This window comes from Aphis gossypii, chromosome 1, assembly GCF_020184175.1.
Source record: "Aphis gossypii isolate Hap1 chromosome 1, ASM2018417v2, whole genome shotgun sequence".
In the NCBI taxonomy this organism is placed as follows: domain Eukaryota; kingdom Metazoa; phylum Arthropoda; class Insecta; order Hemiptera; family Aphididae; genus Aphis; species Aphis gossypii.
In genome coordinates, this window is record NC_065530.1 from 40,285,321 (window position 1) to 40,307,811 (window position 22,491).

Here is a 22,491-nt window from a genome sequence, read left to right on the forward strand (position 1 = left end):
ATGTAAACTTTGCGACCACTTAAGATAATGTGTTTATATGGTAATAACGAAATCGTTGGTTAGGTTCTTAGACATTGCCGACTACCGTATTATGTGCACAGATTAATAAAATAAATCAGCGGTTCTCAAACTTTTTTTTTTTTGTACCACTTAGGTGTATTTTTATTATATATTAAATACATATTATTTATTAATCAGTCATATACCACTAATGACTAAAAGTAGGACAATCCAAATTGTACAATTAAATAGGTACTTTACTTTTTAGTAAATACACGTATTTTAAATAATATGAGTATATGACAGTAAAATACTACAATATAATTGTTTTTATTCATTAGTTTTTTAAAATAAGATATGAATTAATTAACAAATTTCAATGAGGTCAGAATCGAATATTTATTTTTAATTTTCCGTTCTACCACCATTTGACCTTACGTGTACCACTATACCATACCACAGTCTGAGAACCGCTGGAATAAATTGTTGCGAGCTGGTGTGAGTCTAATCATATAAATTTTTCTTATGTTCTACGTACATCTGCGGTTCTTAAAACTCAACATAGGTAGGTAAGTCAATACGCGACAAGGTATAATATTATTAATTATAAATGTTATGTTATATCTAATTTGTAAATTGTAATATAAAATATTAAAACGGTTATTATAATTTCAGTTATGATTACATGAAATATAAAAAAACGTATACGAGAAAAAATTGTAAGGGTCTGTTATCTACAAAAATTAAGAATTACTGTTATACATTACGTTATTAATTAATATGACGTCTTGTGTATTCTATTACGCATTGATTAGAATATATTATTATTGTAACTACAATATTTTATATAATGAGAACTGGTACTACTTAAATGATAATCTACATATTATACATTTTAAATACCTACTTCAATCTAAATCATTTTCATTATATCTTTCGGTAATGATACATACGAGTATCGAATTAGATATTTACGATTGATATCAGTCATTCAGTTGTTAAATTTCGAGACACATTTCAATTACAAATAAAAAATTGATTTGCACTATTGTAGACATTTAAAACACAAAAATAATATGTGGAAAATAACATCTGGTCTTTATCAATGTTTATAAAACATTAATAATATAATATTAGACTTAATGTGAATAAAGTGTTATTATGTATTTTTAAGTACTACAATGTGCGGGACCTCCCGGTTGTAAACAGAAAAATAAGTACAAGGTACATTGGTTTATCGATATTTAAAATAGAAAAACAAAATTTAAAATGATGCGTGAACACGGGTGTGGTTTACGATTTTAAGCAAGTATTTTCCAGTGAATGTTGCTATTTGAAGTTTGTACTACTAACACTTACTTTAAGAAAATAATATTGTATAATATTAATATTGATGGCCCTGAAAAGGGCCTTTTTGGTTGGTTTGAATGTTGTGAACAGTTAAATTTAAACTTTCTTTTCGGTTTTTTTGGGCAAAAGAACGGCCTGGATGTTGGGTAACACACCGCCTTGGGCGATTGTCACTCCGGACAACAGTTTGTTCAATTCTTCGTCGTTCCTGATGGCCAATTGCAAATGTCTGGGAATGATACGTGATTTCTTGTTGTCACGGGCAGCGTTACCGGCCAACTCCAAAACTTCGGCTGCCAAATATTCCATGACGGCGGCCAAGTATACTGGTGCTCCGGCTCCGACACGTTCGGCGTAGTTTCCTTTTCTCAACAGACGATGGATACGACCGACCGGGAACTGGAGTCCGGCACGGGACGACCTGGTCTTGGATTTACCTCCTTTGGATTTGCCTGCTTTGCCTCTTCCGCTCATGATTGTAAATTTGTTTGACTGTTTTCGACTGCGTTTCAAATCTGAATGATGAAAAATATAGGCTGGACGTTCGTTATATAGCCGTGAACTAGAAAACAGTACTGCGATTGGACCGATTCGAACATTATGACGACGCTACACAACACCGTTTGCTTTACAACTACTACTGAACGGTGTTGTTTTTAATCGACACAAATGATGATGTTGTTAGTGGAGAAACTAATATTCTTTACGATAACATAAACACTGATGAACTCAGTTTGTTCTGTTATACTTGATAAGCTGTCGACCAATGAACAAACGACGTATTGCCCTTGATTACTAATATATACCATCGCCTTACTGCGTATTCGCATCATTGTGATATCGTCTGTTTAACGTTCAACTCGCAACGAAAACATATAGTAATCAAAAATGGCTCCAGGAGGAAAATCCGCAGGCAAAGCAATGAAGAAGTCCGGCAAGGCGCAAAAGAACATCACCAAGTCCGACAAGAAGCGCAAGCCCAAGAGGAAAGAATCGTACGCCATCTACATCTACAAAGTGTTGAAACAAGTACATCCCGATACCGGTGTCTCCTCAAAGGCCATGAGCATCATGAACAGTTTCGTCAACGATCTGTTCGAGCGCATCGCTGCCGAATCCAGTCGTCTTGCCCATTACAACAAGCGCTCGACCATCACCAGTCGGGAAATCCAAACCGCCGTCCGTCTCTTGTTGCCCGGTGAATTGGCCAAGCACGCCGTCAGTGAAGGTACCAAGGCTGTAACCAAATACACAAGTTCCAAATAATTTCCCTTTGCTACCGATTTGACAATTTAAAACGGCCCTTTTTAGGGCCACCACTTTTATTCAATTTTGTCTATAAAATTACCTTATACCTATAGCAATATGCATGTCCTGTTATGTGTCACATATAATTGCTTATGTGACAAATAGCAAGTGGCCCATAATATTTATATTTATTATGTAACCCCTAACTATTTTTAATTTTTATGTATCACATAAAATGTGTCTTGCACTCTTGCATAATCGATATTTATGTATTCCATAGTTATGTAAAAGTGTATGAGACCATAACCAAAACTAATTGACCATTGTTATCAGTGTTACCAAGTTCATATTGGCGAGATAACGAATAAAAGTAATATTTTAAAATTTGTATAACTATTCATATTATTTCATTTAGTACAGGTATGTTTGTTGTATTAGTAAATATAGGCTATAGCCTGCAGAATATCAGTTTTTTTGGGCTACATGTTATACATAAATAAAATATTATTAAATTAATACCAAGGCAAGCATAAAAATATTTATTTTATATTTATTTTACTCAATCATTTGTCCATTCCAGATATCTATACTTTTTAAACATTCCATCTATTTCATAATTCCTTTTAACCTTCATACATAATCAAAACGAATTAATTTTAATTTTCAGATAGGTACATTATCAAAAACTTTTAATTGAAGGTTGTTAGCCAAATGTGTAGAAGAAAACGAATTTTTTAAATTTTAAAAAGAAAATCTTTTACTAAAAATTAATAAATTAAAAGATCAAAATCAAATTAATATGTAAGCTAATATCTATTATATATTTTAAATATTTTATATTATAAATAAAATATAAGTTCTAAGTCAAATGTCTTATTCTTACTTATTTCTCTAAATTTATTTGATAACTTCTATATTACTATTTAGTTGAAAAACTTAAATATTTTTATCAATAAGTGTAGTCAATATCAATAAGTATTGTCATTGTATTTTTCAAACGGATCCTTCTTATTACGAATATACTTTCTTGGAATTTGTTCAACATCAAATTCGTCGAAATATTCATAAACCATTTCCACATAATTAACAAAGTTATTAAAATCGTCCATACTACTATATTTTTATAATACAACTATTTGAATTTTAACTTTAATTTAGTTTAGAAAAATATCATTTTATTTAATAGGCACAAAAATCAACTAGAATGTACTAAATATTGAAAAAAAATTATTTTTACTATATTAATAAAATATACTAAAAAACAAAAATATAATATGTGTTTATAAACTAAAATTCAAATAATACCTAAAATAAGATGTACCTAATTGTTTAAAAATTAGTAATGATGATGCTGATAATTAGGCGTCTATAATAAATTGAATAATATAGTTTTTATATATTTTATGCATAGGTATTACTTAGAAACTAGATTCTAGATGATAAATTTAGATTTATGGATTAAAAAAAAAAAAAAAACAAACAAACAAACAAAATTACTATAACGTATAATTGTATTCTGGTATTCATGTTGTACAGAAAAACCAAATTGCAGTTTATACATTAGACTATATACCAGTGATCTTCAACCATTTTGGACTCTCCACCCCAAAAAGTGTCGCGACCCACCGGTGAAGATCACATTGCACAATTATTGAAAAGTAAGACTGTGCTATTTCTAATTGAGTGCTTCCCTGGCAATATGCGCTTTTGGATGTTAGATCTAATATGTTTGTCATAACTTATATAGTTTAAGGTGGCAACGAGGTATTTGACGTGATTGTTCCATTCTAATAATTGTTGATTTTCGATGTTTAATTTCATTTTATGATTTTGAGAACGTGGTTCAATAATAAATTATCGCTACTGTTATTGAAACGTTTAATTTAATTCTACATTTGGTAAGCCAATCTACAGTAGTGTTTGTTTGACGCTGAAGTGCTAGAACAGTATATTTGTAATCATGATTACTCATATAGTAGCATAGATTAAATTTATAATGTATAATACAGGCAGAAGTCCCCCAAGGCTCCTGTCTCTCACCAATATTATACTCGGTCTATACAAACGACATTCCATTAAATCAAAATGCCACCCTCTCTCTCTTAATCTTTATTTTTTACAAGTTCCGGTATACAGATATATTGCATACACTTATTATAATACAATTGGAATTAGTGCAACTTCATTAATAGGTTGTTTAAAAAAAAAAAAAAATCAACTTAGAAAAGACGCGACATATTAGGCAACATATTTTAGTCTGTTTATTTGGCGATACAATTTAGAAGTATTTTGAGGTATACTTAACGGATTAATGACACCAAATTTAATGTATGTTTTTGAAAAAAAAACAATATCTATTCGCCTAACTATCAAGAGATCACTATAGTACCCCCTACCAAATAAGAAAGCCAACTAAATAACACTACAAATTTAGTAATAATTAATTTTGTGAAAATGGGATTTAGCTACTATAAAAAGGTTGAAACCTTGAAACCGTGTCCTAGAAAATTGAAGTACAATATTATATCATTAATCTGGTCGCTTATTGGTAAAATTTGTTTTAGAAAGACGTAGGTATACTTTTACATTCACAAGCGTTCCGAAATCGTTTTAACAATTTTTCTTGCGACGCAATCGTATATATAGGAAATAAAGTTAAATACTTCTTAGTTCTTTTAGTAGTTGTCGGCACCGGATTCAAATTAAATTAGGTAAGAGTATTAAACGCAATGTGGTGGCCCTGAAAAGGGCCGTTTTAGTAAATGTATTAATGGCGTATATGAATTATTTGGAGCTGGTGTATTTGGTGACGGCCTTGGTACCTTCACTGACGGCGTGCTTGGCCAATTCACCGGGCAACAAGAGACGGACGGCGGTTTGGATTTCCCGACTGGTGATGGTCGAGCGCTTGTTGTAGTGGGCAAGACGACTGGATTCGGCGGCGATGCGTTCGAACAGATCGTTGACGAAACTGTTCATGATGCTCATGGCCTTTGAGGAACACCGGTGTCGGGATGTACTTGTTTCAACACTTTGTAGATGTAGATGGCGTACGATTCTTTCCTCTTTGGCTTGCGCTTCTTGTCGGACTTGGCGATGTTCTTTTGAGCCTTGCCGGACGACTTCTTCATAGCTTTTCCTGCAGATTTACCTCCTGGAGCCATTTTGATTGGTTTTTGGTTTAGGGTGTTTGTTAACTGTACGACGTTAGATACACGAATGATACCGGTGGAGCGAAAACGACGATATATAAAGCTAAGACTAGGTGATCCGTCGTTCGTTCATTGGCCGCAATGTAACAAGTATAACAGATCAAATAGGATTTGACAGCGGTCATGTGTTTAATAAAAATACTCGTTTCTCCAGTAACAAATACCGCGATGATGTCGATCAAAAACGACATGGTTTCGATAGTAGTGTCAATGTATTCGGTGTCGTTTTATAGCGTCATACCGTTTGAAATTGTCCAATTGTGATAATGTTTTCCAGTTCTCGACTATATAACGGCTGCCATATCGGTATGAGCACACACACCATCAACGTACACGGTACCGAACAGTCGTTTATCGAAACTACAATCATGAGCGGAAGAGGCAAAGCAGGCAAATCCAAAGGAGGTAAATCCAAGACCAGGTCGTCCCGTGCCGGACTCCAGTTCCCGGTCGGTCGTATCCATCGTCTGTTGAGGAAAGGAAACTACGCCGAACGTGTCGGAGCCGGAGCACCAGTGTACTTGGCCGCCGTCATGGAATATTTGGCAGCTGAAGTTTTGGAGTTGGCCGGTAACGCAGCCCGTGACAACAAGAAGTCGCGTATCATTCCCAGACATTTGCAATTGGCCATCAGAAATGACGAAGAATTGAACAAACTGTTGTCCGGTGTTACCATCGCCCAAGGCGGTGTGTTGCCAAACATCCAAGCTGTTCTTTTGCCCAAGAAGACCGAAAAGAAAGTCTAAATATTATCCGAGCAAATCCTATCATATTAAAACGGCCCTTTTCAGGGCCACCACATATATAAAAATTAAAAAATTATTAACCTATTATAGAATTACACTGTTGGTGGGGTTTCTAAATGTGCTAATTTTTTCCTAACTCCGTCAACATAATAATGGTAGACTAGCAGGAGCTGTGCCTTATGATTAATGATGCCATAATCGAAATGATTGGAAATCGAAATACCTACACTCGAATGTTTTTGAACGAAAAACCGAGTAGTATCCTGAATGAGAATTATCGAATTAGTTAGGACAACCGCTAGAAACCAGATTTTTAAATAATCTTTTCTAATTGGTAAGAAAATATAGGTACAAATTATTTTCTACTACAGTAAACGTATTACCGTGATTGTACTGAATAATATTCGATGCGTTATAATTATATAATAAATTATACGTTTTAATTTTTAATAAAACACTTTTAAATGTTTCATAAATACACATAGTCATATAAATGTACATTGATATTTTGGTAATAATAATAAAATATAAAATGAATTTAAAAAAACCTATTATAAACGTAGATATCGAACAGTTCAATTCGAATTGTCGCGCTGTAAATATTATTCGAAATAATTATATCATTCGATTATAGTATCAAAATAACCTACATATTTTTATCCTGTCGTGTAAGATTTTTAATTTTATCGATGGTGGTAAACATAAATTATACACATTGTAATGAGTACCATGTTTAGAGTAGTTGTTAGGCTCAGATTATTATATTATACAGGAAACGATGTCTGATCATGATAACTAAATCACTACAGCCCGAGGTTAGATAATTCTTCGAAGAATGTATATAATGAGTTATTATCAAGATAATAATTTTGATAGGCATTTGCCTGGTATCATATTCGGCGGTATAGTATTGTAAATCTTTTTATTTTTATCACTGGTGGATTGCAGTTCAATAACTCAACAGTAAAATTACTATAAACCTTTGAATATTTAAATACTCTTAAAATTAAGTACTCTTCAAAGATAAATATAATTATCAAATAATAAGAAGGCGACAGTTGTATAAGAGATATTAAATGAACAACCTATTCGTCATATATTTTGAAGTATAGAATATAATATAAGTTTATGGTACAATAAAAATGTGTATACGAATTACTGAACTTCTATGATACTTAATGCGTAATATATTATAATGATGTTTAAGTATCTTAACATTTTTCTTTATGTATGGACTATGGAGTTCTTGCTGTAGTAAATGTAACTGATCTTGGTTACATTTATTCAGTTACAAGATATGACCGGAAGGGAAGGTGTAAGCTTATATTTACTAAGTGATAATTCATCAAATTCCAAGAACAGTTCTCTTAGACTTTACACAATTTTTGAAGTAGCTACTTCTAGTTTCTACTACTAATTGTGCATATAATTATTAAATACTTATGAAAAGTGGTGGCCCTGAAAAGGGCCTTTTTAATAAATGTATAAGGTGTAGCACGTAAATATTTAACCTCCGAAACCGTACAAGGTACGTCCTTGACGTTTCAGTGCGTAGACGACGTCCATGGCGGTAACGGTCTTCCTCTTGGCGTGTTCGGTGTAGGTGACTGCATCACGGATCACGTTCTCAAGGAATACTTTTAACACTCCACGGGTCTCTTCGTAGATCAAACCGGAGATACGTTTCACACCTCCACGACGGGCTAACCGACGGATGGCGGGCTTGGTGATTCCCTGGATGTTATCACGCAACACTTTACGATGACGTTTGGCGCCTCCTTTTCCAAGACCTTTTCCTCCTTTACCGCGTCCGGTCATGTTGATTTTATGTAGTTTGTAGATTTAGTATTGCAATACTTGCTACTGTGAACGTTGAACGTTGACTGATGCCCGGTTTACAAACGCCGTTTTATTTATACGTTTTACGGCGCGCGCACGGCCAATCGTAGTGCACCATTCCATTTCTCCCACTTACCGATTATCGTCACCCGCCGACCAATGAAAACAGCAGATACGAATCCGTTTCGTGTATAAATACTAGTGGTTTACGTTTTGTCGAGCCATCAGTGTTCTACAGTTTTACCGAGCAACACAGCTAACTAACCAAAATGGCACGTACCAAGCAAACCGCCCGTAAATCCACCGGAGGCAAGGCCCCGAGGAAACAGCTGGCCACCAAAGCCGCACGTAAGAGCGCACCAGCCACCGGAGGAGTGAAGAAGCCACATCGTTACCGTCCGGGTACAGTCGCTCTCCGTGAAATCCGTCGTTACCAAAAGAGCACCGAACTGTTGATCCGCAAATTGCCTTTCCAACGCCTGGTTCGTGAGATCGCTCAGGACTTCAAGACCGATTTGCGTTTCCAGAGTTCCGCCGTTATGGCTCTGCAGGAAGCCAGTGAAGCATACTTGGTCGGTCTTTTCGAAGACACCAACTTGTGCGCCATTCACGCCAAGCGTGTCACGATCATGCCAAAAGACATCCAATTGGCTCGTCGTATCCGCGGAGAACGTGCTTAAATCGTCCGATTATTAAACTATTTCCATTTAAAACGGCCCTTTTCAGGGCCACTACAAATTTTTAAATTGTTGTTTAGATATTACCCATATTAAATTCTTAATACTGAACGAAATATCGGGTAAAATATCTATTGATGGAAATTATCGAAATAGTTATCATGCAACCTCTTAAAAACCAAATTTTAAATAATCCTATTTCAATTGGTAATACAAATTATTTTTTACTACAGTAAAAACTATTGGTTATTACTTATTATGCCTCTACTACATAAGAGAAGACATATTTATACGTCTTATCCGATGCGTTATAAATTTATTTAAACATTTTAATTTTTAATAAAATACTTTTACATATCTTATAATTAATATACACAGATATGGTAAATAATTAATAAAATAAATCTAAATTTTTCGGTCATATCTGTTCCTACGTTCGTTGGTAATTTATCCCAGTCTCCATGTCTGCCATTTATAGGGTGGTTGAGAAACAACTGAGATATCGTGTTAGGTCGAAAAATAGGAGTCTCGATACTTTTTGATTAGACCTTACATATATTTCATATAAAACACAAAATAAACAGTATACAAATTGACGATTGGCGCAATGTATAAAAAAAACAGTGATATTATAATGAACAATATTATGTACTTCAATGAAACATAGTACCTATAAAAATACAGAACGATTAGCACACTTTGCGTTAAAAACTACAATAATTTACAATTCATAGCTGGAAAAATACAAAAATTAGACAAAACGAATAAAGAATAATAATGTGAATGCGTGTTTGTAATTTGTATACCGGTTGGTGGCGAAGCGGTAAGAAGACTTATCGATACAATAACATAATTTGAATTACAGGTAGTCTGGGCGCTAAAATTACAGTCAATTCTTTTAGTCAATAAATTTGTATTACAATGCCAATAATATTATGTAAAAATATAATACAATATAATATGTAATATTAATGTTTCATAATTGTCTTCTTGAATTGAAGTATATTTTTTTTAAATCTTTTTTTGAACGGTTTTAGATTTTTAAAAATTTGTATTGGACTCTTCTATAATTCGCAGAGCAAGTTCTGTCGACAATTTATTTTTTGTTTTGGCAATCAATGTCCAAACCGATGGGTGTTTTCTTCCAATTAAATGGCAAAATCAAATGTTCCGTGCGACAATTTTACTATGACACACAAACACATAATTGAATAACAACAGTTAATATTATTATATGATAGAAATATACACTATTATAGACTACCTATAGTACCTAATTAAATACATTTTATAATCGTCCTTACTTGCCCATCCATTTATTCATTAGGTTATTTTTTCGTGCTACCCCCTCAAAATAGGTATGTCCCGTTTGAGTAAAAGACGCTCTGTGGCATTGCATTATAAGTATCAAATAATAATAATAATAATAATAATTGGATAATTAAATAGTTTACCTATTTCATTATCATAACATAGGAAGTAGGTATTAGAATACAATTTAATTAGTTGAGTTATCTTTAGAATTCACGTAATACTTATGTTTGTTTTATTAAACATTATCAATTGTGTTTTTACAAAATATGTGGCTACGATTCTACCAGCAAGTTATCAAAACAGTTCAGGAAACAAGGCACAGCAGACCCCTAATTCTATATATAATAATATTTATTATTTATTATAACCCGTGTCCAATCCCACAGAAATCAAAGATGAACATTTACAATATTATGTGTTTTAGATTATTAAATTAGGTCAGTCGCGGATTTGGTAGTGAACAAATAATATTTTGAATTATTCTGCAATAAATAGAATAGACATTTATTAATAATTTATTATTATGTACGATACAGTATTATTGTCTGGATTAGAGTTTAGCTGCATTATGATAAACTATTATAATAGTATTGTCTAGAACAGAAAAATGTTTATAAATTAACTTTAAGGAAAATATATATTTATTTTTAAGGCGTACAACCATTACAATGTATGAGGTTTTAGACTATTGATGTTGTCAAACAAAGTTATACCGGTTTTGTTTATTTAAAATCGAGTTTTGACCAAAATCCTTTTATAATGTATACCTAATTGTAAGTATTTTTTTTTTTTAAATATTTAAGTTGAACATTATTTAGACTAGATATTTTATAGGTAAAGTCAGCCACGTAACATTTCAATGGTAGAAACGTTAATGACGCCGTGCCGAAAGACTAACCCAAAATCGTCAATTTTGAAAAGCCACCGTTCATCGGCATATGGGTCAACTGTCAATCTGAAAACACCTAGGTGTTAGGAAACTCGTATAGAATGTGTTCAAAGGGATTTTGTACATTTTAATTTGGTTTCGGGCATACGATAGACCAATAAACATGGTGAACGAAAATACGGTCGGAAGCGTGTGAATAACGATCCGTAGTGGTTTTTTGATACCGGGTAGCGTTGAAACAGTTATTATATATCTTTTGAAATTTAGTTGGCTTTCCGGAGAACTCAAAACCAGATTCGTACGACAAATATTTGCCGAGAAATCGTGAAAAATGTTTGTACAACCGTAACCGCGTCGACGACGTGAATCACAACGGTTTACTAGTCGGTACGGTACGGTGTATATAGTCGCGTACCATTTCGTTCGCTAGCCATACGTAAATCTTTTGTGTTTTCTGAGATATTACAACTTACAAAATCAACTACGCCAACATGACAGACAACGTCGTCGTTTCCACTCCAGCACCAGTTGCCGCATCGCCAGCCGCGAAGAAATCCCCGGCCAAGAAGAAGGTGGCCACTGCTGCCAAAGCGAAAAAGTCCGCAGCGACACATCCTACCACATCGGTGATGGTCACGTCTGCGATCAAGGAGCTTAAGGAGAAGAAAGGATCGTCTCTGCCAGCAATCAAAAAATACTTGGCAGCCAACTACAAAGTTGATCCCGCCAAGTTGGCACCGTTCATCAGGAAATTTTTGAAAGCCGCCGTCGCTAATGGCACTGTCCTTCAGACCAAAGGCACCGGAGCGTCTGGACACTTCAAACTACCGGTGGCCGAGGTTAAACCTAAAAAGAAGACCGCTGTAGTCAAGAAGAAGAAGCCAGTCGTTAAGAAGGTCAAAGCCCCGGGAGCTACAAAGAGGAAATCAACGTCCGCCAAGAAAGTGAAACCCGCAGCCGGCGAACCAGCAGCTAAAAAAGTCAAGAAAGCCGTTGCTGCTAAACCTAAAGCAGCAACCAAGCCTAAGAAGTCACCGGCGAAACCAAAAAAACCGATCGCCGCCAAACCCAAAGTAAAGAAGACTCCGACCAAGAAGACTGCAGCTCCCAAGAAGAAGTAAATTATTATATTCACTTCTCACACACACCCTTATGTTAAAACGGTCCTTTTCAGGACCACCAATTTCTCTAACATACTAATTTTTTTATTAACCCCCCATCAAAACGAAGAAAATAATAAACTATTATAGGTAGGTACACTGTAACTTATATATTTATATATACTGATACAGTGATACTTGATAGTAACTCACACTGTCAGTCTTACGATCAAGAATGCAAAGGCTTTGGCAACTTAATAGGTATGCCGTCGCCTATTATGCAATTATTATTTTTAATTACATCTATGTTAACGTAAGTATATTGTTTATCTAAATAATTTTTTTAACGATAAATTTTACTTGCGTTCCGATAATATCATACGTAAGTTACGAATCGCAGTAAAAAAAAGTCCGGTGAAGGTTTATAACAACATTTTAAAAAAAAGTCGGCAAGTGGGTAACGCTCTGCTGTACATTAGGGGGTGGGGTGGACCTCGGACTAGGGTAGGTTAAATTTGAATGCAATGATAGGAATCATTGTATACGAAAAACGATTCTGAACGGAGATGATTTGTCAGTCTAGAATATTTAACGTTAGATATAAATACAAACAATTTTATGAATTTTAAACTACAAAATAATTTACAAATATTCATGATTTTGACGAATTTTTGTCGAAATTTAAACTTCAAATGCTAATAAAAAAAAAAAATGTGCCTATGTATTCTTATAATTTTTTAATAACATATGAGGAACTTTGTATAAAATTTTCAAGTATTTTGATTGAGCCAAAACAATTTTATCGACACTTCAAAAAAATTGAAAATTTCAGTTGTCTATAAATAGCTAAAAAAACCTCAAAATATTTTGAGAATTAAATCATGTAAAGACAATGCCAATCTAAATAACTGGTAAAATTATCTAAATAGGTATTATCTAAATAACTGGTAATATGGTAAATTGACTGAGTCTAGGTTTATTTAAAGTATATTTAACATATTATTTAATAGTTTGATACTATAATATATCAATAATATATTATATTATATTATATTTAAACATTTGTTTAAGTTGTTACAGTTATCTTCAGCACATTGGATAAAATTTTTAATTTCTTCTTTACACTTAAAATGTTTGTTATATTTTGATGCCACCTTTTCCTAATAATAAATAGGTATTTTGAGCACAAAAAATATTGATAGCAGGTAAAAAATAATATAAATAATATATAGTAATAAATTTATGTATCACTTGAGAATTATGGGACGGAATTTGAGCGCATAACTTTATGTGTTTGCTTAAAGCCTATGTAACACATAAATATAACGATGCAAGAGAAAATTGTTTAATAAAAATATGTGTCACATAAAGCATATTATTTATGTGACACATAAAATGACTATGCATAAGCCTTTCTTTTATAATTATTGTAAACCAAACTTATAGAAAATCTTGTATCAAATAATATTCAACTCTTAGCTACTTGTACAATATTTTTAATATAATTTAAGTACAAAATAATTTGCAAATATTCGAATTTTGTCAATATTTGAACTTTAAACACTAATAAAAAAAATTGTGCATACTTATGTATTCTTATAATTTTTGAATAAGAAGACTAATTTATGAGGAACTTTGTATTAAATTTTCAAGTATTTTGACTATGACAAAAAAACGTTATCGATATTTATAAAATAAAAAAAAAAACTAAACAAAAACGAATATTTTAAATGCTTATAAATAGCATTAAAATAAGCGAAATATTAATAAAGTTAAAAATCATGTAAAGAAAATGTCAATCCAAATAACTGGTGAAATTTTCAAGTATACTTATATTTTTTGAATAATAACAAATATTAAAAATCGTTTGAGGATAAATCGTTATATAGTTACGCAATTTCATAAACCTTTAAAACTCAAACGCACTTAACATTTTACCGTTATACCTATGATGCATCGAGTTTTATCTATATAAGACTTATTTCGTAAAAATTTGAACTTTAAATGCCTATAAAAAATAATGTGATTTTAAACAATAATCATAGTTATTTTCGCCTACTTTTACCTAACCAGTAATCAAAAATAATAAATATAACAGTCTTTTATAAATATATTTATACATAATTACCTATTATAATTTTAAAATATAAACATTAATCACATTAAATATAAACAAATAACATAATTTCAATACATTGTACATATTTTAGATCTTGAGATATTATACCTGAAAGGTGTAATCCTGTTTTTATTCATCCACAAATACGGTACATAGCAAAATGATAATGATAATATTTCAAAATTTGAAGAAAGCGAGGATGAAGTATTGTGGTAATAGGTAATTTAGAAGATGATATGAATAATATTATTTACTTTATTAAAATGATGGAAGATAAAATAAAAATGGAACAATTTTACTTTGTACTACAATATTATTCAGTATAATATAGATAGGTAGAACATTTAATATTATCATTTATCAATTAGTTTTATAGGCAAAATTGGATAATAATAAACATTATGTTTATTCAATATCTCACCAATATGAACTTAAATTAAAGTTAAAATTCAAATAGTTGTATTATAAAAATATAGTAGTATGGACGATTTTAATAACTTTGTTAATTATGTGGAAATGGTTTATGAATATTTCGACGAATTTGATGTTGAACAAATTCCAAGAAAGTATATTCGTAATAAGAAGGATCCGTTTGAAAAATACAATGACAATACTTATTGATATTGACTACAATTATTGATAAAAGTATTTAGGTTTTTCAACTAAATAGTAATATAGAAGTTATCAAATAAATTTAGAGAAATAAGTAAGAATAAGACATTTGACTTAGAACTTATATTTTATTTATAATATAAAATATTTAAAATATATAATAGATATTAGTATACATATTAATTTGATTTTGATCTTTTAATTTATTAATTTTTCGTAAAAGATTTTCTTTTTAAAATTTAAATAATTCGTTTTCTTCTACACATTTGGCTAACAACCTTCAATTAAAAGTTTTTGATAATGTACCTATCTGAAAATTAAAATTAATTCGTTTTGATTATGTATGAAGGTTAAAAGGAATTATGAAATAGATGGAATGTTTAAAAAGTATAAATACCTGGAATGGACAAATGATTGAGTAAAATAAACATAAAATAAATATTTTTATGCTTGCCTTGGTACTGAAAATAAGTTAGTAGGTACTTGTGATATTATTAATTTAAATTATTAGATAATATTTTATTTATGTATAACATGTAGCGCAAAAAAAACTGATATTCTGCAGGCTATAGCCTATATTTACTAATACAACAAACATACCTGTACTAAATGAAATAATATGAATAGTTATACAAATTTTAAAATATTACTTTTATTCGTTATCTCGCCAATATGAACTTGGTAACACTGATAACAATGGTCAATTAGTTTTGGTTATGGTCTCATACACTTTTACATAACTATGGAATACACAAATATCGATTATGCAAGACACAATTTATGTGATACATAAAAATTAAAAATAGTTAGGGGTTACATAATAATTAATATAAATATTATGGGCCACTTGCTATTTGTCACATAAGCAATTATATGTGACACATAACAGGACATGCATATTGCTATAGGTAATTTTATAGACAAAATTGAATAAAAGTGGTGGCCCTAAAAAGGGCCGTTTTAAATTGTCAAATCGGTAGCAAAGGGAAATTATTTGGAACTGGTGTATTTGGTTACAGCCTTGGTACCTTCACTGACGGCGTGCTTGGCCAATTCACCGGGCAACAAGAGACGGACGGCGGTTTGGATTTCCCGACTGGTGATGGTCGAGCGCTTGTTGTAGTGGGCAAGACGACTGGATTCGGCGGCGATGCGCTCGAACAGATCGTTGACGAAACTGTTCATGATGCTCATGGCCTTTGAGGAGACACCGGTATCGGGATGTACTTGTTTCAACACTTTGTAGATGTAGATGGCGTACGATTCTTTCCTCTTGGGCTTGCGCTTCTTGTCGGACTTGGTGATGTTCTTTTGCGCCTTGCCGGACTTCTTCATTGCTTTGCCTGCGGATTTTCCTCCTGGAGCCATTTTTGATTACTATATGTTTTCGTTGCGAGTTGAACGTTAAACAGACGATATCACAATGATGCGAATACGCAGTAAGGCGATGGTATATATTAGTAATCAAGGGCAATACGTCGTTTGTTCATTGGTCGACAGCTTATCAAGTATAACAGAACAAACTGAGTTCATCAGTGTTTATGTTATCGTAAAGAATATTAGTTTCTCCACTAACAACATCATCATTTGTGTCGATTAAAAACAACACCGTTCTGTAGTAGTTGTATAGCAAACGGTGTTATGTAGCATCGTCATAATGTTCAAATCGGTCCAATCGCAGTACTGTTGTCTAGTTCGCGGCTATATAAGGAACGTCCAGCCTATATTTTTCATCATTCAGTTTTGAAACGCAGTCGAAAACAGTCAAACAAATTTACAATCATGAGCGGAAGAGGCAAAGCAGGCAAATCCAAAGGAGGTAAATCCAAGACCAGGTCGTCCCGTGCCGGACTCCAGTTCCCGGTCGGTCGTATCCATCGTCTGTTGAGGAAAGGAAACTACGCCGAACGTGTCGGAGCCGGAGCACCAGTGTACTTGGCCGCCGTCATGGAATATTTGGCAGCTGAAGTTTTGGAGTTGGCCGGTAACGCTGCCCGTGACAACAAGAAATCGCGTATCATTCCCAGACATTTGCAATTGGCCATCAGGAACGACGAAGAATTGAACAAACTGTTGTCCGGAGTGACAATCGCCCAAGGCGGTGTGTTACCCAACATCCAGGCCGTTCTTTTGCCCAAAAAAACCGAAAAGAAAGTTTAAATTTAACTGTTCACAACATTCAAACCAACCAAAAAGGCCCTTTTCAGGGCCATCAATATTAATACTATACAATATTATTTCCTTAAAGTAAGTGTTGGTAGTACAAATAGCAACATTCACTGGAAAATACTTGCTTAAGATCGAAAACCACCCGTGTCAAACATAATTTTAAATATCGATAAACCAATGTACCTAGTACTTTTTTTTTCTGTTTGCAACCGGGAGGTCCCGCACATTGTACTACTTAAAAATACATAATAACCTTTATTCACATTAAATCTAATATTATATTATTAATGTTTTATTAACATTGATAAAGACCAGATGTTATTTTCCACATATTATTTTTGTGTTATAAGTGTGTACTATAGTGCAAATCAATTTTTATTTGTTATTGAAATGTGTCTCGAAATTTAACAACTGAATGACTGATATCAATCGTAAATATCTAATTCGATACTCGTATGTATCATTACCGAAAGATATAATGAAAATGATTTAGATTGAAGTAGGTATTTAAAATGTATATGTAGATTATCATTAAGTAGTACCAGTTCTCATTATATAAAATATTGTAGTTACAATAATAATATATTCTAATCAATGCGTAATAGAATACACAAGACGTCATATTAATTAATAATGTAATGTATAACAGTAATTCTTAATTTTTGTAGATAACGGACCCTTACAATTTTTTCTCGTATACGTTTTTTTTATATTTCATGTAATCATAACTGAAATTATAATAACCGTTTTAATATTTTATATTACAATTTACAAATTAGATATAACATAACATTTATAATTAATAATATTATACCTTGTCGCGTATTGACTTACCTATGTTGAGTGTTAAGAACCGCAGATGTACGTAGAACATAAGAAAAATGTATATGATTAGACTCACACCAGCTCGCAACAATTTATTCCAGCGGTTCTCAGACTGTGGTATGGTATAGTGGTACACGTAAGGTCAAATGGTGGTAGAACGGAAAATTAAAAATAAATATTCGATTCTGACCTCATTGAAATTTGTTAATTAATTCATATCTTATTTTAAAAAACTAATGAATAAAAACAACTATATTGTAGTATTTTACTGTCATATACTCATATTATTTAAAATACGTGTATTTACTAAAAAGTAAAGTATTTAATTGTACAATTTGGATTGTCCTACTTTTATTCATTAGTGGTATATGACTGATTAATAATACACCTAAGTGGTACGAAAAAAAAAGTTTGAGAACCGCTGATTTATTCTATTAATCTGTGCACATAATACGGTAGTCGGCAACCTAACCAACGATTTCGTTATTACCATATAAACACATTATCTCAGACCAAAAGAATACTATAATTTTAGAAATAATCATGTGGCCTCTGTAAAAATAAGGTTAAGAAAAAAATAAATAAAAAAAAGTCAAGTGGCATTCGGGGACTGCCGCAATAAAGCCATTGCATATTAAATAAATAAGAAGTTAATATAATTTAATAAAAAAAAAAAAAAATTAATAATATAATATAATATTTTATTTTTCATATTATAACTTCGAGATTACCCTGACGTGTACACTGCACGCGTTGTATATAGCAACTGTATATCGTCGCTGAAACTGCAACACCGCATATCTCAAGATTTGACAAAATAAATTTGTTTTGTTGGTAAATTAAAAATACCGATTACTATTTTATTTTCGGTAACCACGGTAACAATTTTACGATGTTTTTCGTTAAGAAAAATGTATTTTCAGTCAACACAGGCCAGCAGGCCTGCGATAAAAGCTATGCATAGCTTAATAGATTATAGTTGGTGGCCCTGAAAAGGGCCTTTTTAAAAGGTATACGTGTGCGTGTATGTGGGTATTTAACCTCCGAAACCGTACAAGGTACGTCCTTGACGTTTCAGCGCGTAGACGACGTCCATGGCGGTGACGGTCTTCCTCTTGGCGTGTTCGGTATAGGTGACTGCATCACGGATCACGTTCTCCAAGAACACTTTTAAAACTCCACGGGTCTCTTCGTAGATCAAACCGGATATACGTTTCACACCACCACGGCGAGCTAACCGACGGATTGCGGGCTTGGTGATTCCCTGGATGTTGTCACGCAATACTTTACGATGACGTTTGGCGCCTCCTTTTCCAAGACCTTTTCCTCCTTTGCCGCGTCCGGTCATTTTTGATAATTGTTATGAAGTTCACTTGAAAACTCGTATGACAATCGTTAAACGATAACTGATGACGCAGTTACAATCGACGTTCAATTTATCCGTTTTACGGCGCGCGCACGGCCAATTGAAGTGCACCATTCCATTTCCCCCCTCTCCGGTTATCCGTTCACGCGCCGACCAATGAGAACCGCAGATACGAATCCGTTTCGTGTATAAATACTGGTGGTTTTCGTCGCAACGGACCATCAGTGTTTTACAGTTCGTCCGAGCAACACACAATCATTACCCAACAATGGCACGTACCAAGCAAACAGCCCGCAAATCCACCGGAGGCAAGGCCCCAAGGAAACAGTTGGCCACCAAAGCCGCACGCAAGAGCGCACCAGCTACCGGAGGAGTGAAGAAGCCACATCGTTACCGTCCGGGTACAGTCGCTCTCCGTGAAATCCGTCGTTACCAAAAGAGCACGGAACTGTTGATCCGCAAATTGCCTTTCCAACGGCTTGTGCGTGAAATCGCCCAGGACTTCAAGACCGATTTGCGTTTCCAGAGCTCTGCCGTCATGGCGTTGCAAGAGGCGAGCGAAGCGTACTTGGTCGGTCTTTTCGAAGACACCAACTTGTGCGCCATCCACGCCAAGCGTGTCACGATCATGCCAAAGGACATCCAATTGGCTCGTCGTATCCGCGGAGAACGTGCATAATTTGTCCAATTATCATCACTTTAAAACGGCCCTTTTCAGGGCCACTACATATCGTTATATTATAATTAATCATTCCCCACTTAATAATTTGTGTTATTAACTAACATGATATATGACGATTTTTTTATACTTGTTTTTATACTTGAAATTTACCAATAATTTAATTGGATTTAAAGATAACTAAAATATAATAATATACGTTTAAACTTCAAAGTACAATATTCTTTGATTACACATTGAAACGCCTGACTAAAATCAAAAGTATTTTCAATTTATATCCTAAGTACTACATTCTTATGTGATCTTGTATTAAATTTTTTTTTATCGAGTTTTACCGTCAATACGAAAATCTTAAACGGCTATAAATATAATTAATATTTTAAATACAATAATATTTTATCATATTTTATTTTTCTCGTTATCATTCTCGATTTGTTATCGATTCATTACGTATTTACGTCTATCTTTTGAATAATGTATTCACCGTACACAGTAACAAGATTTTTAAGTAGATTGTTATCTGGTTTGAATTATATTAATTTATTTATTGAATTTCGCCGTTTTAATTATTATCTATGGTTATTTTCTTAACTTACGTGGTACTTGGATGGGTGACCGCTTGTGAACACTACATGCCGTTGGCATTATTTTAATATTTATTGTAAGCCAAACTTATAAAAAATTTTATACTCTTATAGCTCTTTTAACTACTTATACAAAACATTTTATAAATATTTAACAATAAAATAATTTTCAAATATCTATTCATGATTTTGATTAATTTTGTCAATATTTAAATTTTAAACGCTAATAAAAATAAATTGTGCCTATGTATCTTATAGTTTTTGAATCACTATAAGACTAACTTATAAGGTATACTTTATGTATTGAATTTTCAAGTATTTTGACTTGCTAAAAAGATTTTATCGATATTTATAAAAAAAATAGTAAACAAAAACGAATATTTTAAATTCCTACAAATAGCCTTAAAACAAGCGAAATATTTTGAAGATTAAATTATGTAAACAGAACACCAACCAAAATAAATGGTGAAATTTTTAATTATCTACAACTTATGCTTTTTGAATAATAACAAATATTGAAAATCGTTTTAGAATAAATTGTTGTCGTTAAGCGATTTCGTAAAAATTTAAAATTATAATAATAAGTACCAATAACAATTCAACTATGATGAAAAAAATGTATTTACACCGCTATCTATTGAGTAACTCAAATATTAATGTTTCATGTTTCGGCTGGTACACTAATTGATCGTTAGATGACAGGACAAATTTCAAAAATGGTTTTTGTTAAAATAAAACAATATTATTATGCATTATGATAAATTAATGTAATGAAATCAAATATAGTAAGATTGGTATTTCTATGCAAAACGTGTGTTATTTCCATTTTGATAAAAATTTATTTATTTTTCATGAATGATTAAACTTCTATCATCTAGTATTTGAACTTCTAATATTACAATTGTAGTATGCATTGGTTTTTTAAATTAATCAAAAATATTGTCTAATAGAAACTTGTAACTATTCCTCAAATTATCATTTTTTATACGCAATGTGCTTTTAGGGGATTTAGTAAAAGGTATTTATATGGAATTTTGTAATTTTCACCAAATTAAAGATGTGTAATTTGCACCACCGTAGGTATAGTCGAAAGTACCTAGTGTTTGTAATTTACACCAAAATTAGTATCTATTTGTTTGATTATCGAATTTTTGAATTTGAAATATTTGATTATTCCTCGGTAACCTCGTTGATGTCGAGACTTGATGGAATCGGTTGATAATAATTAATTTTCGGGATTTTTCGCCTTGTCTGATAATATTTTGACGTTTTATGTCCAATTAATTTCGTAATAAAATAATAAATTTTTATTTTAACAAAATAATTTATTAGATACCTACATAGTTAATGATAGTCACCGGTGGGCCCAGGACAAATGTCTATTTTGTCCGTGCGTAAATATGGTCCTGATAATAATATAAATAAATTATATAACATCTCCGGAAAAAACGGTTTAGAATAAGATTTTAATCGTTAAAAATAATGACGTTTATCTCCATGCTGTACAGTAGGTATACCAGTAAATTATAATGACCATAGTATTTAGTACAATATTATTATTATTATTAGTAATTTACATAATATGTGTTATGCACAGCTTTTAATCTTACACCACGAAATATGAGTGTATAGCAAAATATTACACTGAATATTTTTTACTACACAAAGGTAGTACCAATTTAATTTAATTATTTAGTTATTATAATGTGACTACTGTGGGAGTGTTTACTGTGTTGGGAAATCGGAATAACAAGTCCTAAGT

At 32.4% G+C, this 22,491-nt stretch overlaps 8 protein-coding genes and 1 pseudogene across 8 annotated transcripts; 4 read left to right on the plus strand and 5 right to left on the minus strand.

Moving 5' to 3' along the window:
• Positions 1-1,390: 1,390 nt before the first annotated feature.
• LOC126555950 (histone H2A) lies at positions 1,391-1,917 on the minus strand. Its single transcript, XM_050211089.1, has one exon. It carries the CDS (start codon positions 1,822-1,824, stop codon positions 1,447-1,449), a length of 378 nt encoding a protein of 125 aa, XP_050067046.1. The 5' UTR covers positions 1,825-1,917; the 3' UTR covers positions 1,391-1,446.
• A 203-nt stretch (positions 1,918-2,120) lies between these two features.
• Positions 2,121-2,653, plus strand: LOC126555949 (histone H2B). Its single transcript, XM_050211088.1, has one exon. The coding sequence runs from the start codon at positions 2,239-2,241 to the stop codon at positions 2,614-2,616; it is 378 nt and encodes a 125-aa protein (XP_050067045.1). The 5' UTR covers positions 2,121-2,238; the 3' UTR covers positions 2,617-2,653.
• Positions 2,654-5,338: 2,685 nt separating this feature from the next.
• LOC126555946 (histone H2B-like) lies at positions 5,339-5,830 on the minus strand (annotated as a pseudogene).
• A 273-nt stretch (positions 5,831-6,103) lies between these two features.
• LOC126555944 (histone H2A-like) lies at positions 6,104-6,600 on the plus strand. The gene has a single exon (XM_050211084.1). The coding sequence runs from the start codon at positions 6,119-6,121 to the stop codon at positions 6,554-6,556; it is 438 nt and encodes a 145-aa protein (XP_050067041.1). The 5' UTR covers positions 6,104-6,118; the 3' UTR covers positions 6,557-6,600.
• Positions 6,601-8,015: 1,415 nt separating this feature from the next.
• Positions 8,016-8,456, minus strand: LOC126555951 (histone H4). Its single transcript, XM_050196901.1, has one exon. It carries the CDS (start codon positions 8,372-8,374, stop codon positions 8,063-8,065), a length of 312 nt encoding a protein of 103 aa, XP_050052858.1. The 5' UTR covers positions 8,375-8,456; the 3' UTR covers positions 8,016-8,062.
• Positions 8,457-11,698: 3,242 nt separating this feature from the next.
• On the plus strand, positions 11,699-12,448 carry LOC114124809 (histone H1A, sperm-like). The gene has a single exon (XM_027988182.2). The coding sequence runs from the start codon at positions 11,767-11,769 to the stop codon at positions 12,394-12,396; it is 630 nt and encodes a 209-aa protein (XP_027843983.2). The 5' UTR covers positions 11,699-11,766; the 3' UTR covers positions 12,397-12,448.
• Positions 12,449-16,051: 3,603 nt separating this feature from the next.
• Positions 16,052-16,545, minus strand: LOC126555947 (histone H2B). Its single transcript, XM_050211086.1, has one exon. The coding sequence runs from the start codon at positions 16,472-16,474 to the stop codon at positions 16,097-16,099; it is 378 nt and encodes a 125-aa protein (XP_050067043.1). The 5' UTR covers positions 16,475-16,545; the 3' UTR covers positions 16,052-16,096.
• Positions 16,546-16,832: 287 nt separating this feature from the next.
• On the plus strand, positions 16,833-17,322 carry LOC126555948 (histone H2A). The gene has a single exon (XM_050211087.1). It carries the CDS (start codon positions 16,889-16,891, stop codon positions 17,264-17,266), a length of 378 nt encoding a protein of 125 aa, XP_050067044.1. The 5' UTR covers positions 16,833-16,888; the 3' UTR covers positions 17,267-17,322.
• A 1,767-nt stretch (positions 17,323-19,089) lies between these two features.
• Positions 19,090-19,520, minus strand: LOC126548874 (histone H4). The gene has a single exon (XM_050196902.1). The coding sequence runs from the start codon at positions 19,446-19,448 to the stop codon at positions 19,137-19,139; it is 312 nt and encodes a 103-aa protein (XP_050052859.1). The 5' UTR covers positions 19,449-19,520; the 3' UTR covers positions 19,090-19,136.
• Positions 19,521-22,491: the final 2,971 nt, after the last annotated feature.